The sequence below is a fragment of the Gobius niger genome (genome assembly GCF_951799975.1).
Source record: "Gobius niger genome assembly, chromosome: 9".
In the NCBI taxonomy this organism is placed as follows: Eukaryota; Metazoa; Chordata; class Actinopteri; order Gobiiformes; family Gobiidae; genus Gobius; species Gobius niger.
Window position 1 is genome coordinate 8,399,727 of NC_136860.1, and position 20,447 is coordinate 8,420,173.

The 20,447-nt window shown below is 40.8% G+C and overlaps 1 protein-coding gene across 2 annotated transcripts in view; it reads left to right on the forward strand.

Moving 5' to 3' along the window:
• Positions 1–10,677, forward strand: part of LOC306967729 (neuroligin-4, X-linked-like) — a 166,004-nt gene extending 155,327 nt beyond the window's left edge. For both annotated transcript variants that reach the window (XM_079562882.1, XM_079562881.1), the window contains exon 11: positions 10,212–10,677. In XM_079562882.1, the coding sequence (XP_079419008.1) occupies positions 10,212–10,616 (405 nt within the window). In that variant the 3' untranslated portion in view covers positions 10,617–10,677. The remainder of the gene's footprint in view (positions 1–10,211) is intronic.
• The last annotated feature ends 9,770 nt before the right edge of the window (positions 10,678–20,447 follow it).

The window sequence follows — 20,447 nt, forward strand, 5'->3', positions numbered from 1 at the left end:
TCAGTCACACAAAAAGACCAAAGATGTTTAAGCATGGGCCTCCCCCAGTATATTCCTATAGCTCCAAATGTGGTGAAGTTAGAAGCGACCAAGCTCTTCCACGGGCACGAACAAAGACCAGACAGATACGTATCAACTCGTCTAAGCTCAGGTAAGAACATATCTCAGTATGGAAAAACGGTGAACTATTCCTTTAAGGCTTCATGACTGTAATTGAGTTGTTTTGATGATAATGTCATGATTCTGAAGTGCAGATTGTTGAGAAATGTAAATTCTTGGGCGTGGCTCTTTCTCATGACTTGAATTGGAGCTTTAATAACTACTACTACTACAACTACTACTAAGAAGGCAAGGCTGTCTTGCCTTTTAGCAATGTTCTTAGCGTATCACTTTTTGGGTTCATTTTGTCAGACACTAGGGTTAGAGATGTTGAAATCTTTTTACCTTTACATGCGGAAGTAAGAACAACCGATAAGTGACACGTCACCGCACGCCGGTGATACTTCTGATGACGGCCTGCAGTTGGTGGCTGAAACATGTAAAGGTAAAAAGATTTCAACATCTCTAACCCTAGTGTCTGACAAAAATGAACCCAAAAAGTGATGCTGTAACACGAGTAGACACAATAAACGTTACGAAGTTTAATGTTCTCAGCGGTGCCTCTTCTTTTTACGCTTCAAGATCTAGAATAACTCAAAACACTACAATTCTTACAAACTCTTCCTCTTGCATGTTCCATTACAGTTGTATTCCCGTGTGGTTTGGTAATCTCACTCTGAAAGAAAAGAAGACTTTGAACAAAGTGGTTCTGTCAGCAGCAGGACCATCGGCTGCACTTTGCCGCTCCTGTAGCCACTCACAGTATAAAGCTAGATTCTTAAATTGGGCTTATATTGTGAAAGAAGCCTCAGGCCGCACTGCTATGACCATGTTTGAAATGCTTCCTTCAGGGAAACGATATCGCTCGATCAAATGTTCTACTGAACTCCATTTAAAACTGTTTCTTTACGCAAGCCGTGAGGACTCTAAACAAGGCACTTTAAATTTTGTGGACTTTTCTAATGTGACAATCAACCCCAATCTCTCCTTTAAAGGGGCTAAATGCAAGTTTGCCATTTTATACTCACTACTGCCATCGCAGGTCTTATGTGTAACTGCAGCTTCTATACTAAGATCGTGCATGGCGGCACGGCAGGTGAAAGTATTGATTTTTCACGCAGTGGTCGAAGTGGAGATTTTTATCTATTTTCCTCCCTTTACATCTTAGTTTTCATGTCAGATATAAAAATGACAAAACTCACCCTGCATGATGTTTATTTTATGATGTTTTGTTCATCTGCAAGGCGCAGGCAAGTAGCTGCTGCGCTGCGTAGAAAGTCCGTCTTTCCCGCGGGTATCCATTCATAAATATTGACAGATTTGACATCCTCGTGTCCTGCTAAGGGTCCCCGTGATGACGCTTTCACCCAAATATGGCATTTTTCCTCCTGCGCGCGGAAAAGTCGAAGAATGGCCGAGCATGAGCACTCGCTACAAAACTTCAGGGCTGGTTTTCTCTGAATGAGAGAAGCCGCACTCGGGCAGAGCCTGAGCCCTTATAGAAGCTCCAACAGACTCCAAACTTTCCAGTCTGAGACCTAACAATATTTTGAAGGTTTTTTCAGAGGGATTTTTTAATATCTAATTCCTAGCCTGATTTATTCAGCTTTGAAACCAAAAAAACAGGCGGAATTTGAGTTTTTACAGATTTTTTCACTGATGATTAGTTTATTGAAAAACTAAACAAAACATCCAAAATCCCCTCTGAAAAAATCTTAGTTACTAATATGTCAATAAAATAAAACCATACATTTTAATCTGGCTCAATTCATTATTTTGATTTCGTTGCCCAAAATAAAAGCAATTTTGGCCATTTTAATGCTCAACATGCATTATTTTTTTGTGAAAACATAAAATGACAGAAAAAATGCAATACATTTTTTTCTCATATTTATATCTGTAATGTTCAGCAAAAGTTTCAAATTGATATCTCTACATTTTTTTTTTTTTCCCTATTCACCTGCAGTGTCTCGCCTTAACACCTTTCTGAGTGACAGTGCAGGATTTTAGAGGCAGTTTTGGAGAACAGGTCTGAGCACATTCTACACATTAGGACATTGTTGAAACATGTAGGGGGAGGAAAAAAGTTAATTTTTTAAACCCCGTATAGTAACATGAGCAACCCGCTTCGACACAGACATTTCTTCCTTCTGGCCTCTATACGCCTGTAATATAGTTTGAGAAGTACGTCTGAGCGCGGTGCCATGCGAGGTCAGGGCACTGAGAGTGAATGAATGGGGTACAGCTGCCGCCAGTGGAGTGTCTATCATCATTTCTCTTCACGATTGGCACAATGTTCGGCGGCGTTCGGCGTCCAATAGAAGCAAATTACCTCCGATTCAGAAGCCTTCAGAGCCGCGCTCCGAGTCTCACGTACGGCGCCGGGTGGAATGTGTCGTGCATTTTACCCTGACAAATGCCGTTAATTAGCCGCAGAGGCTGTTGCGCTCCTCGAGAGAATGACGAGAGAATATCAATTTGATCATATTGAAACGCTTCTGTCTGGTGCATAATGAGCGTATTGTTGGGATAAGTGGGCTTTCATAGGACGGCATATTTAAGTGAATGAGCCATTTTTTTTTTATCTTTTCATATTCAGACCGCAGAATAGGAAAGGACATTATGCAAAAATCTACCTTTTTGAGCTTTGAATATTATGCGACCTTCCCATCAACAGCATATCTACATCAGCCACGTCAGACACTCCTACTTTCTGTTCAAAGACGCAGAAGAGTTCGGGGCCGTGCACAGCCAAGGTTTAGCGCCGATCCGACCGCAGATGTTTATCCGCGCCGCGTCACTCGAAAGCGGAAGAAATTTCCTCTCAAATTTCCGCCTGTCGTTCAGAAACGCAAGCTTTAATCACTTTTCTCACCTCTGATGAACAACAATTAACGCTTCGCCTGTTGGTAGAAGTCTTTTTGTCTTTTCTTGGTTGCCACATTTGTTCTGATACAAACCGACCACGCTTTTGTCTGATTGGCGAATCAACCTGTCAACAGAGGTAGTCAGTGACAAAGTAAACTCACTATAGCACTTAAAGGAAGGGGCCACCGTTTCTCCATACTGAGATACTGTTCTTACCTGAGCTTAGATGAGTTGATGCATACCTGGTTTTGTGTCTTCAGTACAAGGTACGCATCAACTCGTCTAAGCTTTTCTGAGGATCTGTGCTTAACTTGAGAAGTGTTTTTTACTTATTTTGATTGATTACATTTGAACGGTAGATACAATACTTTCTCCTGCAGGACGTTCCTAGCTTGGTCGGCCAGACTCTCCTGCTTTCTGTTCAAAGGCAAAAGAGTCTGGGACTTTGCCTGCACCCTTTCCCAATCACTGGTAGCCTGGCCAACCATACTCACTTCTTTAGAATAAACAGAGAACAAGTGGCTGGCCAGGCTAATGGGCTCGACACACGGGTGGCGATGTCACTCTTCTTCCATTCATTTACAATGGAGCCAGCGCGACAAGGCGAAAATCGTCCTCTTCCTCCTACTATGTGACATTCATGCATGTGACATTTCATGACCACACTGCCTTTGCTCTGGCCAATCCCGGCAGGCCTTGGAAGTTAAGCAGGAAAGAGCCTGGCAGCACTTGGATGGGAGACCGTTTGGTAACACCGGGAAGCCTGGGTGAATCAGTCTACCCCTGGGCAGCTGTGGCTACAATAGTAGCTTACCACCACCGAGTATGGAATGAAAGAATAATGCAACGTAAAGCGTCTTTGAGTGTCCAGAAAAGTTATATATAAAACCGATGCATTATTATTATTACTATTTAAACTTCGGGCTTGTCAATGTAGACGTGCACATGCGGCTTGTGACGCGATACAAGAAAGTTGAGAAATGTTCAACTTCTGTTGCTGTCGCCTGGCACTGCAAACAACCAGCGGGGGTTTATTTGACAAAACGATCTGAGAGGGTTCCCCAACATCAGTCAGTCTGTTAGAAAACGTATTATCCAGCCAAATCATCTTTGAGTTCAATCTTTTAAAACACCAATGATTATATGTTCCTTCATCTCTACACCATTTGGCTAAAATACCGTCCACTTTCACCTCAGAGGTGATGACTTTCGCCAGTCCTTTGTCGTCGCCCATGTGGCGAGCCCATAAATCACAAGTTACTAGTCGTCACCAAAACACAGAATCAAAGTGAAGTTGATTCTCCCAAACCAATCCAACAAAAAACTATGGGACAACCAGTCACCATGAATGTAAAACTGTTACCACCTAAAAACATTGCCAAAATAAAAAACATAGTGTCCAAACCAGACTTGGAGAGACTAATTCATGCTTTTGTCTCTAGCCGGTTAGACTATTGTAATGGCCTGTTCACTGGCCTCTCTAAACGAGCTGTTAGACAACTGCAGTACATCCAAAATGATGCTCGAGTCCTGACCAAAAGCAGGAAATACAACTACATTAGTCCAGTGCTCCGGTCTCTGCACTGGCTTCCTGTTGCTCAGAGAATAGAGTTTAAACAGCCCTGCTCGTGTATAAGTCCCTTCATTGTCAAGCACCAAAGTACATCCATGAACCACCTTGGGCCCTGAGATCGTCAGGGAGGGGTCTCCTGGTGGTTCCCAGAGTCAATATATTTTTACTATGTTTGGTATTACTGTGAGGCACATTGAGTTGTCATAGAGTGTGCCATACAAATAAACTTGCCTTGCCTTGCCTAAAACTTGACGAAAACACGATGGAGATAAAGCACTACCCTGTTTCTGACAAAACGCCGACATGAGGAGAGTTTAGTATCGATGGTGTTGAAAAAGGTGCTTCTGCTTGACATCCAAAGAAACATTTTCCGTGTTGACACATTTTAATAATCCAGAAATTTCAATTAGCCGGTATACGTTTAAAGCCACAGTGTTAAAAGTTGGAGCAGCTCTGAGTGTGCTTTCTTGAGTGAGCAGCGTGAGCAGGTCCATGCTCTTCTTGTGGAGGCTCAACAGGAAAACCAACAAAACCAGCTTAAACACTCACAAACACTGATTTTTTTTTTGCCTAAAACGTCACCTTTTAATATTTTCGACAATGTATAATACTGGATGCGAATAATCCATTCTTGGAAAAACAAAAAACACGGCAATGTTCAAACAAATAGGCTACTGTTCACTCTCGACCTGCACAGACTTGAGCTCATTTCAATAATCGTTTTTCTCTTTCACATTATTGAGAATTGGTGACAACGTCCTGTGGGTATTTTCTGGCCAGACCGTTCAAATAGTTGGAAAATTGATCCCAAATGTATCAAACCTTTTCATCTCAAACAAAAATCAGTGAAGAGCACAAAATGACCACATGGCTAGCACTTTGACCTCACGACAGGACGGTCCCGGATGCTTTACTGTCAAATAGGCGAGACAGAATTGGGAGCTGGGAGGGTGGGATTGGTTTTCAGAAACAGACTTTTGAATGAAAGTTAAAAACGTTCAAAGGCAAAGCAGTAAACACTTCATCCCAGCACCTGAATAATTTATTTTTAATGTGATTTGGGCGATGTAGCTGCGGCTGTGTGGAGTGAATGATAATGAACACGCGACTGTTTTCGAAAGAGCGTTTACCTTGAAGACACAATTTATCACTATTGTATATGGATACTGGGAAAAATACGGTGAAGCCTAGTGTTTAGTTTAAAGATTAATACGTTTTATTGTCAGCTCATCCACATAACTCAAACGAAGAATATAAATGACTTTCAAACTCTTGGTGCAAATTGAATGACATCTCAAATATATGCTCAACGTAATTGGGACCTAAAGGCTCATGCATACTTCACAAGACGCAAGAACTACGTGTTCTTGCACCCTGAGCTGCAGAACCAAATGAAGCCACTTTTGCCTGGTCGCCGTGAAACTGTTGTCAGTTACAAAACGTTTCCATGGCTACAAGACAAAAGTGGCTTCTTCTTGTTCTTGCGTCTTGTGAGTATGAATGAGTCTTTGGTATTCAGTGACTTTGAGGGAACAGTAATCCATCTAAAAGGCTCTGCTTTAAAACTTTCAGGAGGTTCAGGACTTGTATCAAGATAGTTGCAGCTGATTGGATTACGCACACCTTGTTTTAGCCAATAACATTCAAGTATCGAAATGTGACAAAACCTCTGCCTTTGGTGCAATTATTATTTAAAAAAATATATATATATACTGCCACGTGATTGGTCCAGATCATTCCCTCCACCACATACTCCGATTCAGAATATACTGTATCAGTTTGAGGTTTTTGAGACAGTCCAGCTTCAACAGAAAGTTCAGCCAGCGGGACCTGGACCGCGAGAATGAAACTGTAATATCAAACAATGGCTCAATCAAATCAAACTTGAACATTGACTGAATTGTTTGAGTTTTATTGTAAAAAGTCTTATTGTGTCGTCTGTACTTGTGTTTTTAGTTATGTCTCAATGTCTTTTTATGTCTTAGGGACTTGGTCTGTGAATTATCTATATGGCCTATGAATGTGGCATCAATTACTGTCACAATAGTTTTGACGTTAGTTGCCGCAACCATTAGCATGCTGCCGCTTTAGCATACTGTTGCTAGCCGCGGCCTTTTGCCGCGGTACAGGGTGACCGCATTCACTGAGACTTAGTTGGTAAAAGTTGTGTACAGGTATCGGTTCAGTATTGGATATTTGTAGCCGATACCCATACAGTATTTTTTCCAGTATCCGCTCCAATATCCGATACCAATATCTAGGTGTGGGCAATATGACAAAATAGAATATTACAATTTTTGAATTATAAACTCCTGATTTTGATTTTATCACTATTTTTGTAGTAACAAAAATAACTTGAAAGATTGAATATACTAATTTATTCAACTTTGTGATAATCCACACATCAAAAATAGACTTAGAACTACTCTATACATTAAAAAACATCATATAAATCAAGACAATAAGTAAAATAGTAACTCTAAGTTGGTAAAGGCTTGTTGTTGTTGTCTGAAGCAATAACATACAGTGACTTTTATTGTGTAAAAGGCAAACCGAAAGCAATTACCATGCGATCTACGCAGAGCAGCGGCGCATTACGGAGGAAACGCTGGGTTTGAAGCTCTCGATTGAGGAGCCTGGTTGTAAATGTGCACTGGAGAGGAGCGGCTCACTGCTAAACGCTCGCATTAGCGTCCGACATTGCGTTGCAGAAAGTTAGCGGCTTGGGTTTGAGTCAACTATGCAGAAGTGCTTTGAATCGTGATAAAACGATCCTTCAAAAATGACAGATCATCAGCTCTGGAGTCCGTAAGATGGTCTAATATCGTCATATCGTCCAGCCCAGACCAGTGTGGGATCGGTGCATTCCTATGTGAAACAGGCCTCAACTCTTACAATGTTGAAAATGTAGCCCATCTATTGTATCTGTTGCAAAAAAAAATGTAGATATCACTGTTAACTTATTATTGGTAAAAAAAGTGTTTAAATGATCCCCTAAACCAGGGGTGCCCAAAGTGGGGCCTGTGGGCCAAATTTGGCCCGCCGGAACAATTATGTTGGCCCGCCAGAGGGTGATCTACTTTTGCTCGTGTATGGTTAATACTAACTCTCTTCACATTCATTCTCAATGGTAAATATGGATGCAGTACACTCTTTGGCCACTAGCGTCAAATTGGGGGCGCTGTTTCACTCCTTTTGCAAAGTTAAAGAGGGGGTATTATGCTTTTTTCAGCCACATAGCACCAGTCTATGGCACACTACAATGATGATGAAACCTTCTGTTGGTCTGTAAATGCAGTAAATTAGAATAACTGCCTTGTATAAAATTGCTCTTTCAAAATGGCGGTAGCGAAAGACTTGAAATAGGCCCCTGTCTCTTTAAGAACCTCTGACCCTTTCCGACACGCCCCCTCCACACGCTGTCTGTGGCATCACAACAACACTGCGCTCGTTGTCTCAACTGTATTGAAACTACGATCGGTGCATTTTAATTTTTATTGTTGGAAAGGAGCTACTGTTTATCACTTTGTGAACAATGGCCACACAGGATATTATTTGGAGACAAACCTTCCACACCGGACGCTTGGAAGGGGCTCTTGCCTGAAAAATAACTGCTGTTTGGAGGCTATCTCTTTGCATCTGCCATGCCCTATGGATCTCTAACTATACCCCCATGGACGACACCAGGATCTGCAGGAGCCCATACGATTCAAAGACGGACATTATCTGTGCAGGTGGACAGTGGTTTTTCGAGGTTACCCCGTTAGCTTGTTATAATCGACTACAGCTCATTGTTGATGAAAAGTCTGCAATAAACCACAAATGTGTAAAGCCAGGCTCATTGTGTGATCATCGTAAAGGCTGCTTCGAGTAGTTGCTGCTTTATTGACGTTATTTGTGCATAATATGCTGCCTGTTTTCAATGAATGTTGTGAAGGTGAAGGTTGTTAGCTTGTCGTGGCTAATAGTGCCTTAGCTCCGGGAGAAAACCACTCGGCTACGACTCACTGTAGATGAAATGTGAGCAATAAACTACGAAATCAACAAGCCAGGCTCCGTGTGTGATCATCATAAAGGCTGCTTCAAGCAGTTGCCTGTTTTAGTGACGTTTTCAATGCATAATATGCTGCTTGTATTCAGTGAATTTTCCCGTTAGCTTGTCGCGGCTAGCTTGTTAGCTCCGGGAGAAAGCCACTCGGCTATGACCCATTGTAGATGAAATGTGAGCAATAAACTTCCAAATCAACAAGCCTGGCTCCGTGTGTGATCATTGTTAAACGGTTCTTTGTGTGTGGTGGTTTTATTGACTTTATTTGTGCATATTTCTCGTTTTCACGTGATGACTCGAGGTTTAGCTTAGCATTAGCTTTCTCCGGAGGCTCTGTGCATCATCAAGGCCCAGCGCAGAACCAGACACTGAAATAAGCGTTCTTGTCACCGGTTTTAATCCTGGGTGTTTCGGTAACAGAAACACTGATGTGTGTCTTTGTAAAAGTCTGCTGTGGCTCCGGTTCACAACACATGGAGCTAATCCTCCATGATGACTCTGTTTACATCTTAGGGCTAGACACTGCGGGGAGGGGGTTCTGCTGAGGAGCAGTGGTTGGTTACTCGGCTGGTGACGAAAGGTTGGAGGCGTATCCTGGAGGTCGGAGGCGTTTCCTGAAGGAATCAGGCGTTTTATCCCTAAAATGGCTGCCATCGGAGTTTTTACAGATTACTCGAAAATACGTGAATGTGCTAAGGCAACACTTCAGGCATGGTTTTAATGAGGGAATGACTTAATAACATGATGTAAAGCTTGAAAAAGTCGATTTTGCATAATACCCCCCCTTTAAGGAAACACTTGTGGTGTCTTGGTGTTTATCACAGAAGGTTGTAGCATCAACTTTCCCAGTTTTCAAAGGTTGTTGACATGTACATGTTAAAAATGGACTTACAAAATATTTTTTCAAAATTATCACTCATTTTCAAAATGATCTAATATCACATTTTCTTTGAGTTATCAAATGAATGATTTAAAGTCACTGTAGGTGCTGTAGATACAGGTGTTGTTGTTTACATTTTGCACTATATTGCTGCAATAGTTGATTTTGCTCTACTAAAACTAGGCTTTTGCCATAGTTAACATTTATATTAATGAGCATGGTATTTGCATAGATAGAATCAAATGGAAATGTATAGGCTACCGAAAAAGAAAACAAAGTAACTTTTATTATTTGCAGTTAAAAGTGTTTCACACTTCACATCGCCGTGTTTGGCCCACGACTCACAAGTACTTTTACTTTTGGCCCTCAAAGACAAAACGTTTGGGCACCCCTGCACTAAACGATCACATACCCGGCGATGGGTGGAGTCCAGTAGTGGGGCTCATTCACAAAAGTGAGTTGCCCGTGCCTACTCGTGGCAGTGAGTGAGGCTGGAGTGTGCACTATGGCGACGCTTGTCCTAGCGTGCCTCAATATGTTTATTGAACTGAATAAATAAAGTTGCTAAACTGTAAAGTTTTTGCCTGTTCTGTTGGAGAGTGCAACAAAAACAATTATTTTTAGCTGTGCCGATGACACAAAACTCTGGTGTGTTGCCATTTGGATCAATCCTAGCTTCAAATGTGTAGCTGAAAAGTAGCGTGGATCCTCCTCTCCTAACCCCCCTCTCCTTGTCTGCGCAGGTGAAGCAGCTGGACTGTGACGCTGCCTCGGCCGACGAGCGCAACAACGCGCTGCACCACCACACGCTGGACACGCTGGACGCCTTGGACGGGCTGGACACGCAGGACATCTACAGCACCCTGGACACGGTGCGGCTCACCTGCCCGCCGGACTACACCCTGACGCTGCGCCGCTCTCCGGATGACGTGCCCCTCATGACCAGCCTCAACCCGGGGTCCCTGCCCGTCACCCCCGGGTCCCACCCGGTCACCCCGGCCACCCCCATGACGCCCATGACGCCGGCCTCCGTGGTGGGCATGAGGCACCCGCCGCACCAGGGCTACTCCCACCACAGCCCCTACAGCAACACGCACCTGCCGCACACGCACATCTCCACGCACACGCACTCCACCACGCGCGTATAACCACGGCAACACCTCCACATGTATGGGGTGACATTTGGGCCAAAAACCTGACAGATGAGGGAGGCAAGTTTGAAATTAAGGAAGGAATACACTGTAAACATGATACACAATTTTAACTCCTGTTTTGAGTCATTTGAACTAGTTTAGAGTAGTTTAGTTCATGGTCTGGATGCTCTGTGCACGGAATGTTGATGATAAGTTCAGATGACAAATGACTGTTTCCTGTGTTTGTGTGACTCCTATGTTAGCCATGTCTTGTTGAAATTAATAAACATTTTAAACAGTACATGGCAGAAAATGAGCAGCTGTTGGATAATCAATTACAACATGTTAAAAACTTTATACAGAAAGTAATTACTTCACTGGAGGAGACTTCTGTGTTTGTAACTGTAGCGGTTTTAGCCATAAAGCTAAAGGCTTACCTTAATTTGGAGTTAACAAAATGCTAAAATAGCACCACTATCTGGAATAACATATATGAAAGACATTCGGCTTCTGTTTTTCAAATCTTAATATTAATATGTGTTAAAATGTAGACAGGAAGTTAGTACATAACATTCTGTTGCATTACCTGGCTATGCAAATTAAAAAAAAAAATCTCATTATTCATTTCCTATTGGGATTAACTTAGACACGTTCGGGTAAATACATTTATGTAGCCTAAAAACATTCCATGCACAGAGCCTTTATTTTGATTTCAAGCAAATATATCTGCCTGGAGAGTACGATTTTTTTTCTTCCCTCAAGTCCGTCTTTTGCAATAACAATGGCCGATACTTCAATTTGGAAACGGCTTTTTGAAGCACTATTTACTCAAGCAAAACAAAACTCTGGGCTATTTTTTAAAATATATATATTCTTGAAAACATGAGATGTCAATTTGTACAAGCCCCGACGATTTTAACACAAGTAGAAATCCAGGCCTGTTAGCACGCTAAATCCAAACAAGCCATGACTGCTCAAAATCAGTACCAATACATTTTTACAGTGTAGGTTTGGCGATTTAGGTTAATTTATTTGATTTTATAGCAACAGAAAGCTATCTTTTCTTTTTGTATGGTTTTCTAGTCGCGTATCTTGTAGCCTTGTAATACACATTTGCCTAAATAAAATGCTGTACCATTTTCGCTAAAGATTAAGGGCTTTACATTCCATGATAATTAAAAACATCAATATGCCTCTTCATGTCTGTGTGGCACAAAATTACTGTTCAAATTCAGTACACACCTTCAGGTTTGGGGCCCGTCGTCCTTGTTTAATATTAATGCCCTTGTAAACTAGATGGTGTTTATGCTGACAGCTGTTTTGCTAGCTTTTGCTATCCCTCGGAGAATAAATATCAAATCGTATTATTATAAGTTGAAAGTTAGTTATTTGGTTGTGGATTCTAAACATGTTTTTTTTGGACATTATGTTCACTGATGACGCCTGAAGGGAGGCAAAATATGAAACTGGCTGGTTAGCAACAGTGTTTTATTTTAGATATACCCAGTGCTTTATCACATATTTCAATCAGGAGTATGGGAGTAATAATATTGAGCATGGACAACTCAGCAAAGAGGGTGTAGTTTTGACATTGATGCTATTTTCTAGTTTTTAAGGTGGGGGATAACAACAGGAGAAAAGGGATTAAGACTGACTGATCATTTCCCTCACTTTCAGCAGAGACAGTTCTGCTGAAAGGTGGCCAGGGACTGCAGAGCTTAAGAAACCATTGCGGCGGCCATCTTGTCTACTGTAGCTGACACCGTGACTGTTTTGGTATAAAAAAAACCAAACAAACACAACAATCTTATGCTGGACAGGTTTAATTTAGGAGTCTTTTTGAGTTTACGTCTAGTTTTAGCCTACGCTTTTGCATTTAGTCAACACTACATTTGCATTTTTTTTCATTCAAACTTATTTAGTACATTTATTAACAAAGCATTAGACCAGTGTTAATTTTGACAACATATTTTATTTTAGTTTTAGTCTTTTGACTAAAATGTAATTTAATTGTAGTCAAGATTTAGTCAATTTGTTTAGTCTTAGTCAATTTTAGTCTAGTCTTAGTCGACTAAAATTGCATGTTAATTTAGTCGACTAAAATGAAGACTAATTTAGTCGACTTATATTTATAATATTCATTATAATCATATTTAATCGTGGTCCTCGACTTCATGGAGCTGCTCCACATGAACAAAGCTCAGAGCTGGTCATTTGGCAGAGAATTTACATGATCTGAGGCTTTTTCAGACGGTCAATAGAGGTTTGGATGATTTTAGTCGCTCCTTTTCATTTTTATTTAGTCTTATTTTAGTCGACTAAAATATCTGGACATTTTAGTCATAGTTTTAGTCTCATAAGAAAGTTTTAATTTAGTTTTAGTCGTATTTTAGTCGGCAAAAATAACACTTTGATTAAAATGAAGACTAAATATTTTAGTCGACGAAATTAACACTGCATTAGACTTGACCCTTTGGCATTGAATTTATATGATTCTTTTAAACTGTCACTGGAAGCTTGAATAAAGTGTTTCTTTCTTTCTTTCTTTGGTCATTTAGATGTAGTTTTTATGAGTCGACATCTTAGTTATAGTTTTATAAATAGTTTTTTATAGTTACTACTTTTTAAATTTAGTTTAAGCTAGAATATGACTTTGAAGCTGGATGTGCTGTTTCCTTGGCCCTGATTGGTCAGTAACAATTGGTCAGTTCCATCACACGTACAAAGAAAACAAAATGGCTAATAAATAGAGCAACACTAGGGGCTAGCAGAGGGAGTTCACCTTCCTGACCCCTTCCTGGTAGATGAAGCTGTCCCTCAGCCGGTCGGACCTGTTGCTGGTCGAGACTCCGCAGTCTGATACTTTATCCAGTTGCCTCACTAAGGATTTGAGCACTTCTGATTTACGACTGAGCCACACACACAACACGCCAAGCCGCTCACTCCAAAATGTGAAACCGTCGACGACATCTGAGCTTCAGTAGCTTCTTTGACAAAGTTGTAGCAGTTTCCAACAGCAATTAGTCGAGTTTGGAGTTTTCTACTTCGTTGTTTTGGTTCATTTCTCTTTCTTTTTTTTTGGCGCAAATGTCATTCCATTGACACAACATACACACACACACACACACATCACACAAGAGACTTAAATACCTCTAATAATTACCCTGCAGGATTGTTACGGAAACGAGCGGGCAAGGGACTTTTTAAACTGACGCGGACTGGAGAGGCGGTCAGCTGTGTGTTGCATGAGTCCAGAGCGGCCAAGAAGATGCAGTTCTATGCATCGTTTTCGACACCCGACGTTTTGGCTCGAAACAGAAAGGAGAGGGGAAAAGAAAAAGAAAAAAAAATGACAGCGACAACCCACCGGATTCCCGCTTTTTTTTTTTTTTTTTCTACGCCGAGCAAAGATTTTTGATGGGGTGGTGGCGGCGGCGGCGGCGGTGGCGGTGGTGGCAGGAAACAGAAAAAAAAAGCGCATTCGGAGTGGACGTGCCAACTTTCAAAGCAATGAAGACACACAGACTGTGCCGATATCGACTTGAAACAACCTGTGAAATGTGAATGTAGCAATTTCTTTTCTTTTCCATTCAAAAAAAAAAAAGAAAAAAAAAAGATCTTTAAAAAAAGGAAATAAAAATACAACGACGACGACGACAACACACACGAGAAACGGCCCAATCTGCCACGGATCAACGGAGGAAAAAAAAGAAGCTGAGGAGACGGGAGGGGGAAGAAAATCAGCCGCCGATCGAGACGTCGTCGGGGGGGGGAAAACGAGCGGAGAGCGGTGAGGTCGGGGGATTGAGTGAAAAAAAAAACGACATTAGCGGCGGGGTGGGGAAAAGTTAGCGCTAGCATTTCAATGGAGAGGGATTAAAGGCGGGAAAAGAGAGACTGCGGGAGGTGCAAAAAAAAGCGGCGGGAAAAAGCGTTAGCGTGACGGGGCCGCCGTCCGACAAGTCGTGACTTCTCCAAAACCAACCAGCTCCCCTTGTTCAACTCTTGTAAATAGGACGGGAAGATTACAGAGGAAATATATTATGGTTTATAGCATTTATCTTGCTCTTGCATTAAAAAGTAAAAAAAACAAAAATAAAAACAAAAATATGACATTACTTATTTAACCACATTATTGCTTTCATTAATATATTATTGTATAGATGTCCGAAGAAGCGGCTGGTCGTCCTTCCATCTCACCCGCTGTAGTATGTACACAGTACCGTTGTCCAAATTCGCTATGCAGTCATCCTACGTGAAAAGCAATTCTTAAGCAAACGGTGTTTCGTTCCGCCATCCTGTCCCCACTCATTCGAGACCATTTTTGTATTGCGCCAGTACTGTGTAGATAATGCAATTTAAAGGTTTGATGATTGAGCGCCAGCCAGAATCCATCCACCCATGTGTCCCATCCGCCTCTGTTCCCAGAAGTTCACCCCCCCCCCCACCCCCCCTCCTCCTTGAAGAATGGGGGTGGGGGAGGAAAGATTGTTTGTTTTTTTAATTCGAAAAACTCCGTTGCGAGACAGGGTCATGACTCAAAGAGAAATGGAGCGGTCAAGAAGAAAAGGGTGCTTTGGGGGTGGAGTGCTGCTGTTGTGAAATGTATTGTGTGGGGAAGGGGGGGACAATGTTATTTCTTTAAAGCGGGTGCCAAAGTGGGAGCTGCCTTTTTGTGCCCTGTCTCATAATGGAATTACGTCGGTGTTGGTGTCTGTGTCTTTGTATGTGAAGGCGCTTTACCGTGACAGAATCCCTCACAGAAGCTGGAGAAGGAGAAAATTATAATTCACATGTATTTTTTTGGCCTGTACGGAAATATATGGCTGCACTTTAGAGCAATAACTAGGCCTGGGGTATCAAAGTATGGTATGTGAGCAAAAATGGTTATGCATGGGTTTCTAGATGTAGACTTAAAGAACTTTATTATGTAGCTTTGATATTTTGCGTTTTATAATTTGGAGGTATGTCTCTGTAAGAATTAAACAGTAACAATGAAAACAGGCGCCAGAGCTGGTGAAGACTTTAACTGGGGCTCCTCCTGCTGGCAGCTGTGGGAACCACTCACTAAAAAACTAACTTTCAGTTTCGATTTGCGGCGTGGTTTACAGCATCAGCGCGGCCTGATAAACACACTTTGAGCACAGAGCGACTCAGGACTGATGTGACGGATTACAGTTTGCGGCTTTAACAATGACGCTGTTGTATTCAGGAAGTACAGAACGAGGTGCTGACACCGTAGAAAAAGAAACGGCTAAATTAAACCGGATTAACCCGAGGATTAACTCAAAACTGTGTGAATAGTGAAATACTACTTCAGGTTTGTCTTTGACGAGGGAACAACGTTAGAACATGGTTTGAAGCTCAAAAACATATATAAAAGAAGGTTTTTTTTTTATCTGTTATTAACTTAGAAACAATTTTGTTAATTATTTAGACCCTCTTTTTCCTAGTTTAGACTTGATAACCTAGGGCTGGTATTTGGTTAATATCTTTGACAACTGCTCTTTGAAAGATGCTTCTTTTTTTCTTGTATTTTTATTGTTTACCCTACTTTAGTCTGCTTTTAGAATTGGTTCAGTTCTGTTTTTGACCTGGTGTATTTTTGCTTTACTTGCTCGTTCTGTCGAGTACTTACTTTACTGTAGTCTGTTAGTTTTGGGCTAAGTCTAGTCCACATTATAGTATTTTAGCCTTTGTTTTGTCATGATCTCGTCTTAACCCTAGTGCTATACGTTTGAGGCTAAGTGATGATGTCATCGCTCTACTTCCGGGTCCAACGGAGCTTTAGCCGTATTGATCATAATGGGATTTTGCTGATTTTAACCTGCTGTAGAGCCGACAACAAGGCTCTTTCTAAACATCTGATCACAAAGAAATATTACATTTACTTTGCTTTTCTGGCAATAATTATCAAACTATTTTTTTTCTATACATAACCAAGGCTTATTTTAAATATAAAAATATCTTCATTTTATCTGGAGAAATGGTGAGATATATTGTTCGAAAAAAAACAGTTTCTGTTCTTTTATCTAGTTATTTCAGCGGGAGATTTAGATAAAATTGCGTTTTTTGCTGTGTTTATCAGTTGAACTTTCAACAGTTTGGACCTGGAAGTAGTTCATTATTGTGTGTGATGTCACACTTAACAAATGTATACGTTTGTTAAGTGTGACATCACAGCTCTACTTCCGGGTTCGTATAGACCGGCAGATGTGCGAGAAACTACAAAAAAACTCCTCAAAACCACAATCAATATTTCTGACACTCAACAGAGAGTTACTGAATATATTTATTTATCAGACCCATTAGCCAAAAGTGTTGTACCTACTGCTATAAAAGTAATATTTACTAAAATCGCTATATCCGGTTTAGCGCGGAATAATGCTAGTGTCCGAGTTGGCGCAGCAGCTACGCTAACCCCAGAAGTAGTGACTTTAGTAAATATTACTTTTTTACCAGTAGGTGCGGCATTTTTGTCTAATGAGTCTGAGAAATAAGTAGGTTCAGTAACTCTCCGTTGAGTTTCAGAAATACTGATGGTTGAGTTTTTTATGTTGTTTTCTCGCATATTTGCCGGTCTGGACCCGGAAGCAGAAGTCGTGACGTCACACTTAACAAACGTAGAGGCTGTGTGCGCAGAATGTTTCGGTTAACTTCCTGTGTGCTCGTAACTGTTTCCTGTCCCATTTTTACTACTGTACTATACTGATATACATATTTGTACTGATATACAAAAGTAATATGATTCGAATTCAATTGAAATAAAAGTTAAGCCTGTCCTTTTTCATGCAAATTTGTTCAGATTGAGGCGCTATTAGCATCAAATTAGCATTATCCTTCAATAATACAACACAGTACATTTGTAAACACAGACGTCCCCTCCGGTGAAGTATTTACATTGAACGTAAGTTTTCAACATTTTGTCAGTGATTATATGCCAGTTACTGCTTAAATACATATTTTATTTTGGTGAGGTCCGGTAAACAGGAAACAGTGAGCACAGGAAGTTAGCAGGAACTAGCATGTAGCACCTTTACGAAAGTCAAATCATTTCTATTTTACGTGTGAAACCACTGCACTAACAAAGTTTACTTCCATTTTTTGTCAAAGTTTGTAAGCAGAAGGAAAATAGCACATTATTTTGCGTTAGTTAGCATGGAGGCTAAACTACAGTTCTGTTCTGCCTCATAAATGCTTTTGCGCGGACACTGGCTTCCGCCCGTTCGTTTGGCTGAGGCAAGGACATTGGAGAATATATTACCATTTCATTTTTAACCTGAAACAATATGAAGAAAGCTGGGGGGGGAAAAGAGCTACGTGGACAGTTTTTTAATGCTCTAAAGCCTGCATTAGCCGAGGTTTTTTCCGATCCACGAGCAGCCAAAGCCCAGGCCGTATGTTTTATCATAATGAATCCCGCCAGATCAATCCGGGGGCCGATCCATACGCAGAAGTCATGTAGCCGAGATGGAGCGCAGTTAGGCCTGTCAGGAGAGATGACGGATGCTGTCTGTGGCGGATTCTGTTGGAAGGTAATGCCCCTGTGTGTGCGGGGAATCAAGCAAAGGAGAGGTACTAAGAAGACCCGAGCTGTGTTTCCATAAGATATGCCATTGTGTTCAATCAGCGCTTTAAAGTGATCAGATTAATTATTAAACATGCCTCGATGAGCAGTTTTTAGATCAACTCCCAGGTATCAGTGCATTGTTTACTATCCATAGGTTTCAGACACATCTAATGAGACATATTGAGATGGTTGGCTTGTTCTCTCAATTAACATCTACGTTTTAATGTGAAATAAAAAATAGATCAAACCCACACTTTACGACGGAAGAGGAAATGCCAACAACATGGCCGCACTCCGAACTTTCCAGTCTTGTACTTAACAATATTTTTGAACGTTTTTGCAGAGGGATTTTTTCAATATCGAATTCCTGCTTGATTTATTGAGCTCTCCAAAAACAAGGCAAAGTTTTTACTTTTACAGATTTTTTTAACTAGATTATACAGTTTATATAACTAGTCTATATCTAGGCCTGCGATACTGAAGTAACTTACACATTTTTTCAAATCTGTTCTCTCATTCTTTTTGGGTGAGTTTGCAAAAATATACTTATACTATGCGATATACTTTGGCTTCTTGTGATATTGCATCACCTAATATTGCAGTTTTTTGCGATATATTGTGCAGCCTTTATTCAAAAACTATATAAGATCCCAAACCCCCTCTGGGCTTATCTTCGTAACTAATTCGTATGTAAACAAAATAAAAACATACATTTAAACCTGGCTCTTGATGTTATTAATATGAATATAATAAGTATTTGAATCTATAAAATTACATAAAACTGTAAATACATTTTTTCTCCTAGATTTATGTCAGTAATCTGGGGCATGAGTTTCAAATATATATCTGAATTTGATCTGAATTCCTATTAGGGCTGCATGATTTTGACCAAAAAAAAACTAAATGTGCTTTTTCAGACAAATATTGAGATCTTTTATATTTAATACATTTAAATGCATAAACTGCTGAAATTATGATATGAGTCATGTTACCTTTGGTCAAACACAGTCACATTAGAGCTATATACAATAATCAATTTCAAAAGGATTTAGTTTCATGTGGACAGTGCCCTCTTCTGGAGGAAATTTCCCCATCATTCAGAGTACCTCTGGGGGACAGCCACGTGACTAAAACGAGCCCAGGATGGAATCACAAACCGTCTATCTAAACACAGCAATCTGCTTTATGGAAACTCAGACAAACTTTTATCTGTTGCAGCTGAACAAACAATTCTGATCGGAGACATGGACGACTCAAATGCCAGAGACAGGAGGGAAAAAGAAACCTCAGCCTCTTGAGGTTTGGCAATTGCAGGAGTCAAAACCCCGATTGTGATTAGATATCGATAAACTTTGCCGCCCTAATTCCTGTTCACACGCAGAGTCTTGTCCAACAAAACATGGCACTGAAACCTATGAATAATACATCGCCATGAAGTTTCTGTCTGCTAAGGCTCAGACATCTTCACCAAACTTCCCCTGCTCCTGTCTGAGTTCAAACTCTCTTCCCTCTGGACATTCTTGTTTGTTTTTGCTGTTGTGGACACTACCGGTCAATTTAATGCCTGTAGATAGAAATGCATAACTACATTTCAAAACATCCAAGTCCACAACGCTGACGTTACTTAAGGTTTTATTACAATAAATGTCCAGAGATATCGATTTGAAACTTTTGCTGTAAATTACTTGCACCAATATGAAGGAAAAAAGAATTAGAGACAAGGCCTTTCATGCAGGTTCAAACTTTTGGATTTGGTTTGATGATATATTAGTTTAGGGTGACCAGACTTTCCATATACAAAACAGGGACACGATGGGAGTTTGTGAGGGGTGCCAAACTGTGACACCCACGTTTAATGGGCAAACTTCATGTTTATTGAAATATAATATAAAGTATAATTAAATGGACAGCTTTGAGGCGTTAGACTTCTATCCCGTTAGTTGACACAGTCACTATGGAAACGGTGCGTTTGACGTGACCTAATATCATTATGTTTCACGATACTGGTGGGAAAAAAACATGACACCTGGGACAGAGCTTGTGTAAAACTGGGACAAATCAACGGTTTTGAATAAATCTACTGGGACGTGGGACAGAGGGGCTCAAAACTGGGGCCGTCCAGGGTAAACTGGGACATCTGGTCACCCTGCATTAGTAACAAAGACTTTCTCAAAGGGTTTCGACGTCTTGTTTTCGTTTTTGTATAAGCTTGCTTCAAAACTGGGACACGATGGGAGTTTGTGAGGGGTGCCAAACTGTGGGCAAACCTCATGTTT